General features: G+C 43.2%; 1 protein-coding gene across 1 annotated transcript; it reads left to right on the forward strand.

Annotated features, from left to right (window-relative positions):
* Positions 1-720: 720 nt before the first annotated feature.
* Positions 721-8,214, forward strand: wnt7ab (wingless-type MMTV integration site family, member 7Ab; the record flags this gene model as incomplete). The annotated part of the gene is made up of 4 exons (XM_080533622.1): positions 721-791; positions 1,501-1,727; positions 4,752-5,023; positions 7,732-8,214. 4 exons carry the CDS (start codon positions 721-723, stop codon positions 8,212-8,214), a joined length of 1,053 nt encoding a protein of 350 aa, XP_080389748.1.
* Positions 8,215-9,063: the final 849 nt, after the last annotated feature.

A 9,063-nucleotide genomic window follows, 5' to 3' on the forward strand; every position in this document is an offset into this window, starting at 1 on the left:
ATCAGGAATCATTCCGGATGGATACAGTACGTGACGTTAGAATTATAAGGTTCTATCTCCGTTTAGGGCAGTTCAGAGATATTGAGCGTCAAAGTTTTGACATTCCATTATGTTCTGTGAGATGGAACCTTTGTATTGTATTAATTACTAACTCAGAAATGTCAACATTTTAAAAATAACACCACACAGGCATTAATAAACACATAATGGATCAGATTATGTAAAAAAAAAAACTCAATTTTGACAAAAATGGAGATAGAACCTTATAATTCTAACGTCACGAGTAGCCAACCAGTAGCTTAATGAACAGGTGAATTCACACAACTGGAATATTCAGCCCAGGCGGGATTCCACAGTAGGGCCCCATCATGTCTTCTCTGAACACGCCCCAGATAGATGAGGCAGATATCTAGATCCTGCTAAGGGCAGCCGAGGAACTGTGAGAAGAGATAAACGGAGCGCAGCACTTTGCTCATCTCCAGTGTTACCTGTGACACCCTCGCAATGACCAGACGGCGCAGCAAAGGGGCCACGTAAGGGGAGTTTTACGGACATTGTAACAGCGAATAAATAAACAAATTCAGTGTTTCTATTGAGGATTTTCGTTTATACCAACTTGGAGATACTTTGGAGTTACCTTTTTCTGTGATTTCGGTCGTAGAAGATCTATTCATCACCTTCTCTCAGTTGTTGCATGAAACTGAGAGTGGAGGAGGCACTATGAGTCGGAAAACGCGACGTTGGATTTTTCGGGTTTTGCTTTGCCTTGGGATTGTGTATTTGAAAATCGGGTGCGTATCAGTATCGTTGACACATTCATGTCACACTATGAGGCTATATTTGATATTATTGTCAGAGTGTATAGGCTTAAATGACACAAGGGCTCTGATTTGTATTATTTGTATTATTATTATTAAATGCATAAGCAATGGTCCCTGATCAACTGATACCAAACCATTTCAGTGGGCTATGCGCTATATTTTATTTTGTTATTGTAGTGCGTTAATTGTACTGGATTGATGAAAAGGAAACATATTTTTCATATGAGACCAACTGGTTTGCCAACCAATACGGTTTGCAAACCAATTAAATTCAATCCAACTGATTTCCAAATAAAGTTATAGTGGCATAGGCTGGTCCTTCATATTTTACAACACACATATTTGTAGTTCATCTAAAGATAGGTTCATTTGGTTTAAGTTAAATCCCACCACTTCACCGTCTCTTCTTATGGTCTAAACTAAACCATTTTAAATAATCTCTTAGAAAAAGATTGGCCTATCACTGTGAACTATTTGTATTTAATAAACACATGCCTGAATACATTTCAAATTATGAGCATACCTAAACTTCTGAAATGCACACTTATATCCGATGCAGACATTGGGCTTTTTGGATACATAGCCTAGTCTAAAACTACATTATAATCCTCCACGTTGTAGATGAGTGAAAACTACTTAAAGCGATTTAAATTAATGTAACACTCTTGTCTCCCCGCAGTGGCTTCTCGTCGGTGGTCGCGCTAGGTGCCAGTATCATCTGTAACAAGATTCCCGGTTTGGCTCCCCGACAACGGATTATCTGCCAGAGTCGCCCCGATGCCATTATTGTCATCGGAGAAGGAGCCCAAATGGGCATCAACGAGTGTCAGTTTCAGTTCAAAAATGGCCGCTGGAACTGCTCTGCGCTTGGAGAGAGGACCGTCTTCGGAAAAGAGTTGAAAGTGGGTATGTTGCAAATCAATTAAAGTTTGGTTAGAACCATTTGCAGTGTGTTATTGTATCCCTGAAAAGTTCCACAAATGTAATGTACTGCATATTTGTTGAGTAGGCCCTGTGCGTAATTGTGCGTCAAGAGCGCAGTGGCACGGTCGACTCGAAACGAACCTTTTTTTTTGTACTTTCCCAAAATGAGACTACTGCATAGATACTGATCGCGCATTGCTGCTCTGAAAACCATATTTGGAGCCCACTTTTATACAAATATAAAGTGTCATTGCAGGGAGTTAATCTACTGTATTTTCTATGTAGGTTTACGGTTTAAATTATAAGCACATTCAACTTTCCCAAGGCGCCCGAATGTCCATTTCTGAATAGGATTGGGCAGTGTAATTCACACTAGACCTATAAAGACACTTGCCTTTCAACTGAGGGGGTTTCTGAACAAGTCAGAGGTATCAGCAGCCAGCACTGCAACAAAGCTCTTGTGGATGTTGGCAGCCTCTCTTTTCAGGCCTTGCGCGGTCTCATGAGACACATTCACAGGTCTTTATTCTTAACGGTGGGTGCTGTGGCTATCATTGAAGGAAGTGGATCTTACCACGGGTATAAATTACAGAAAGTAAGAAGTCCAAGGAAATAAAGACTTAAAATACTGAACGGTACAGTGCGGACACAAGGGCGTAAATGAGGGAAGGAACAGGTTCAAATGAAGTGCTGTCCCAGGTCAGACAATAGGTACTCAACAGTGATGGATGTCTTGCTGGGGGACTCAGGGATGCCCTACAGGTGCATGTGTGGGAAAGAGTCTAGGACGAAGACCAGGAATTGGCTGAAGGACGTTTCCTGTTCATATGTACAGTATGCTGACTTTAAAGTTGGCGGTACCCGTTATAGTGTTGCATATTATGTGACTTTATGGACCCCATACAGACCATCTTCTGTATCGGGATTCAAGCTCAGGGTTACACCTGCAGTAGTCACAGTTGTATCAGTATTACAAACGGAGGATAGCAAATGACAACACATAGTTTAGCATCTGAGAGTATCTAGAGGTGCCTTATATCAAAAGCATATCTCTCATATTATGTAGGCTATAGCATCCATTCCGACCATTCAATTGATTGACTACTAGGGTTTGAAATCTCATTGGTCAGTGTGTTATGAACAGCTGTTTTGTATTTGGTTCATAATACTGTTGGTGTGAGGGGGATAATCCTGTCACGGTGTTCTAGTGAAAGCGATGGTGTCTCACAATATGTTTCTTCATGAATGAGTGGTTAAAGACATTGAAGAGTCTGGCACGGAAAACCATGTCGAATAGATTGGTTTCAGTCATCAGATTAGTCGTAGTAGCAGAGTGGTTCGAAGTGAATGCCATTGTTGATGTCAAGCTTGAGTGGGGTGCAGCTTTCACTCTTTCGCTAATGGCAAATGAAAGCCATGCAGTGTAGGATTTATGTTACAATGAATTCAAAGGTGCATCCATTTATAATAAATGTTTTCACTATGTCAGTGGTACTCTTGTCTTGAGCATTAGAAACGATCAATATGCAGATGCACTCTTGTGCACTGAGTATTGGAAAATGGGAGATAATTTATTGGGGTTTTGCTCTGTGTTAATAGAAGTCTGTGTCAGATACCTTGGTGAAGTGGTAGGCCTATTTTCTTGTTTGATGCTCATACCCCGATATTCCCAATGATGTTTCTGAGTCTCAGGCGGTGTAAAGCGTCTGTGCTTCTGTTGCTTTTACACTCTCCTCCAGCGTCGCATTACAAGGTATTGAAGATTTTTTTTTTTTTTTAACCAATGCACCTTGGAACTCCTGGGGAAGAATGAACAGCGGTGCAGTAGGGACTGACTGACTGACTGTGGAGCGGCACACCTTGTTTTCTGGCCTGCGGCCCACTGGCTCTATAAAAACGTCCACATAATTGATGCCTCAATATGAGTTTTTTTTTTCTTTCTCCTTCTTTTTTTGATGGCAAAGGGCACAGATCCAAGATGTTTATCAAAAGCTTGGGCAGCTTCATCTAGTGAAGTCTGTGTTCATGAGGAAGTCGTGGGGAAGGGATCGTGTTTGCTTTGAATAAAAATGGGACTTGAGGAGTTAGTTTCCATAGATAGGATGGATATCAATAGCTTGTTGTTTATAAACACCTGCAGATCCTAGCCCTACAGCCTGTTCTGAGTGTCTTTACCAATGTGCCTATTCGCAACCATCCATGTTTATCTGACAGAAGCTAAAATTGCATGTTAGATGCATTACAGTATGTCATAGCATATTACATCTTAAACTAATTATTGGTCTGTCATGCCTATTACCTCATTCACCTCATTTACTCATTTACTTTGAAATAGATGCTGTGAGTCAAGAACCTTTAAAGGGGCTGTTTTTAAATCACGACAGGTTAACTCTGACTTATTTGTGTAAATGATTTGTTAAGTTGGACTTGGGAGAGATAACCCCAAAATCATGATCCTCCGATGTTAACTCCCGGATAGATTACACATAACATACCAGCCTCAGATGGGATCAATAGCCCTTCCCTCACTATACAGCTGGTTCATTCATGCTGCTTTATTGACTGTTCCGCTCTGAGACATTTTCGTTCAGAGTCAGGACAGTTCCCAGGTCAGGTTCTAGAACACTACACCGCTTGAGTGCTCTGTCAGTAAAACTCATAAACATTAAAATGTAAGTGCGCTCATTGTTTTAATTTATTATTCTATCTTCAACATGTTGTAGGCTACGGTAGGCACTATGTCATGACCTTCCTGTATTTTTACTAAGTTATGCTCAGTGTTAAACTGGTATATTATATTTGTAGGTTCTAAGGCACAAGGCACATATTGGGCTTTCCAATCTTTCTACAGTATCTGTGCCTGAAAAACACGATCAAAATGCACTTGATCAATTCATGATCTGATGATGTACTGAAAGCTTAATACTCACAGATATCGCAATACTCTACATGACATGCGATTGGTAACAGTAAGGCAGTGAAGTAGTCTCCTTTGTTCCTCCCCAGGTAGTAAAGAGGCTGCGTTCACCTACGCCATCATCGCTGCGGGGGTTGCCCATGCCATCACTGCGGCCTGCACGCAGGGGAACTTGAGCGACTGCAGCTGTGACCAGGAGAAGCAGGGTTTCTACAGTAAGGGCCAGGGCTGGAAGTGGGGCGGATGCTCGGCGGATATTAGCTACGGCCTGGGCTTCTCCAAGGTGTTTGTGGACGCCAGGGAGGTCAAACAGAACGCCAGGACGCTCATGAACCTGCATAACAACGAAGTGGGACGCAAGGTATGTGACACTTTCTCTCCGTCGGAGCAGGATACTGTGGTTTCACTTGTTTAAAAATATTTAAAAATAAACCGGAGACCACTTTTGAGGTTTGAAAACGTCTTACAATAGTTGATATTGGGTTGAACTATCCCTTTAATCGGTGAAGATATTATCTTCACCTCTTATAAGATAAAGTCACTCAAACAGTAACAGACAAAACTTGAGAATAACGATTGAATCTGAGACCAAAGTGTTGGTTAATGACAAGGAGTAAAGAATGTAGGATAGGGCTCAGTAACCATGGGTGCATGTTGTGATTTAGTAGTCTCCACCATGCTTTGGGGCGGGCGAAACCTGCCAAGGATCTGGGCATTGGGGCCAAGATTAAACAGGCAGTGAAATAAAGGGAAGCTTTTAGGGGGGGGAAGAGCAGTTTAAGTGGCAGGGTTTGATTACAACCCAGATCTCTGTGCTGAAAACAGATTGACACTGTATGAAAAGGCATTTGCTTGGACCCCTATGCTGTGCACCGTTAGGACAGTATACAGTTACTCTGTGTTCACCACAATCCCTAAATTGGTTTATCTAATATCATAAGCACTTGTGAAAGTGCAATGTACTTTGTACTTGTGATGGGCATCACAGGTAGCTGTGCACCATTTTGTTCAGTTTTGAGGTACTCTACGGTCATAGAATCAGATATATCACCATAAACTCTGAACAACGATGACGTCGTAACAGGTTTGCAGTCTAGAATGACTCCAGTACCACCCCTACAAACAGCCATACAATGTTATCACAAGCTAGTTTCACATAGGGGGGAAGCTGGTGGAGGTAGGAATCGGAGGATGGGCTCAACACATTGATACCCTTCCTCATTCCATTCCATTATCAGACTGTCCTCCGATTTCTACCTCCACCAGCCTCTCCTGGTGGTATCCTCAACTCAAGACCTGTGCCCCTAACCCCAGCATTTGTGTAAAATCATGCCAAGTGATGTCAATGGAAAATGTGTGTGCGATGTTTCGAGTCACGCGTGTGGATCTCGACTTAGGATTCCACCCAAGCTCATCTCATAGCTCCTGTGCATCCATGGCCACAGAACGTACTGCAGCAGACAGACTCGGAGACTCCACCATGTCTAGGAAGTCAAAGAATGAGTGGAATAATCTGCCAAACAGCTTGGGCGAGGCTCTTTAGCACCACACTGGAGTTAGTGAAGAGGAAAGAACCACCTCTCCCAGTCCCAAGTCAACCCTGCTCCTCTCTCTCTCTCTCTCTCTCTCTCTCTCTCTCTCTCTCTCTCTCTCTCTCTCTCTCTCTCTCTCTCTCTCTCTCTCTCTCTCTCTCTCTCTCCTGTGCCACAGAAGCCTGATTCACACCACCAACACGTACCCAGGGCCAAGCCAGACTGAAAAGCCTGCTCTCACGCATTGTATAGAGGCAGCTCTCTGCTGCCTTTCTGTGTTGGGACAGAATTCAGAGCCCCGCTTATCTAGACAGCTAAATTGCCTTTTCAGTGAAACGACTACACTTGTGGATCAGACTATCAGTGTTTTTTTTTTCTTCTTCTTTTTTTTTTCTTTTTTCTGTCTCTCTGGTAATAAATGGCTTCTCTGTTTTGATAGTTCTACTCCCTCCTTTATTTATGCTAATCAAAGCAGTGACACTGAGCAGGAGCATGGTTCACAGCACCCAGGTCCAATACAGGGGAGACAAAGGCTGTCACAAGTGTTGGTCACAGCACTCCTGATGGATTAGGGACTGCGAAGCCAAGTGTTGTATGGTATGGAGAACTCAAAATGGTGGCTTGTCTGCCGCTGGTGTGCATTTGAATGCATTTCCAGCGCGATTCGTTTTTTTTTACTGTGAGAATCTTTTTCTTTTTTTTTACTGTGAGAATCAACGTATCTGTGTATTCAAGGACAATATCATTCTTCTTATCTAAGAGAGCTGAATGTTTTTCACTCGTTATTGTGGGGACTCCCTAGATCTCCCATCTGTCAAGATGAACATTTACTAGAACAACAACCAAACTCCCAGTAGCATTTCAGTTCAAGGGAACGATCCAAACTGTAGAGCTCGCTGGTTGGCCCCATGCTCATTCATACAGTACAGTAAACACTTCTCATTGTCATCGGTGCAGGATTTAACAGTAATCCCAGTCACTCATCGCCTTGTACAGTCACTCCTGGCATTTGTGTGTTGTGTAGTGACTACAGAGGAGGAGACTGAAATCTGATACAGTATTTTGGCTTCTGTGTACACTACAGAGCTACTCTGTTCTAAAGGCTTGTGTTCATGTCTCTCTAGAAAGCATATTGCTGATCACTACTAGAGGCATGTTGCATGAGCATCTACTGCTCATTGATCACGTGATGTTTTTCATTAATAAAGCCTATTTTTATGTTTACGTTTTATTAATACTTTTTCTTCTGGCATAATGTAATAATATAGAAAAATAAAATAATACACGTTTTTCCTCTGGATCCCTTTAAAATAATGTGGAAACACTGAAAGCCAATGTTGCGACACAGCAGCCAATGTTTTGGTCATTTTCATTCACAGACACACACTATGCTATTAGCAGATTAGCCCTCTCAGCCATGTAATCATTGTATATAAACTAATTATATGTGTACATGACTTGTGACTTGTAATGGAAGCCTGTACAATGTTTTCAGCGAGACTCTAACCTCTCCTGGTGTGTCTGTGTGTGTCTGTAGATCCTAGAGAGGAACATGCGCTTGGAATGCAAATGTCATGGCGTCTCTGGCTCCTGCACCACCAAAACCTGCTGGACTACACTACCCAAGTTCCGCGAGCTCGGCTACATTCTCAAGGAGAAGTATGCCCACGCCGTGCACGTGGAACCTGTCAAAGCCAGCCGCAACAAGCGGCCCAAATTCCTCAAGATCAAGAAACCCTATTCCTACCGGAAGCCCATGGATACGGACCTCGTGTACATTGACAAGTCGCCCAACTACTGCGAGGCGGACCCCGTGACGGGGAGCCTGGGGACGCAGGGGCGGGTGTGTAACAAGACGCTGATGCAGCAGATCAACGGCTGCGACCTGATGTGCTGCGGCCGGGGCTACAACACGCACCAGTACTCGCGCGTGTGGCAGTGCAACTGCAAGTTCCTGTGGTGCTGCTACGTCAAGTGCAACACCTGCAGTGAGAGGACAGAGGTGTTCACCTGTAAATGAGAGGATTTATTGGACGGTCCAATGTGAGTGTGAGTCTGTGTCTGTGTGTGTGTGTGTGTGTGTGTGTGTGTGTGTGTCTCTGTGTGTGTGTGTGTGTGTGTCTCTGTGTGTGTGTGTGTGTGTGTGTGTGTGTGTGAGTGTGTGTCTCTGTGTGTGTGTGTGTGTGTGTGTGTGTGTGCGTGCGTGCGTGCCTGCGTATGTATGGACAACACGGAACTTTCTAATGGGATGCTGTCTTATGCAGCCATCTACATTGAGGAAATCTAAGCAGAAGATGGAACACCAGTTTTCAATTGCACATAATGCCCCTTTTTTATCCCTCTCAACGAACATGTACTGGAATGGCCGTATGTGCCGGGGTTTAAAAACACGAGGAGCAGCGCATTGGTGAAACTGCGCAACAGAAACACCATAAAGGGAAAAAACTGACAGAATCGGGGGGGGCCTCAGGGCCTGAATGTGACACTCTGAGTTGCCTGTGGTATCGGGGGAACAGGTGTGTTGGTAGGCTGTTGAGAAGCTCTGGGTGAGGACAGATGTGTTGCTGTAGAGCAAATGGATACCCCAATACTGATGAATCTATGGATACCCCAATACCGATGAATCTATGGATACCCCCCAATAGTGATGAATCTATGGATACCCCAATACTGATGAATCTATGCTGGATATTACTGCTGGACTTGTGCGTACTACTGTAGTTCTCTGTCCCTAGCTCAATAGGACACACTATGCACAATGAAATTAAACAGCCATTGGGAATATTTAACACTGTATTTAGAGACACAGAAATAATATTAATTTATTTTATAAAGAAAATACTGATTTTGTTGTCCGATAAGGAACAGG

The sequence above is a fragment of the Nansenia antarctica genome (assembly GCF_963989245.1).
Source record: "Nansenia antarctica genome assembly, chromosome: 6".
NCBI classification, from domain to species: domain Eukaryota; kingdom Metazoa; phylum Chordata; class Actinopteri; order Argentiniformes; family Microstomatidae; genus Nansenia; species Nansenia antarctica.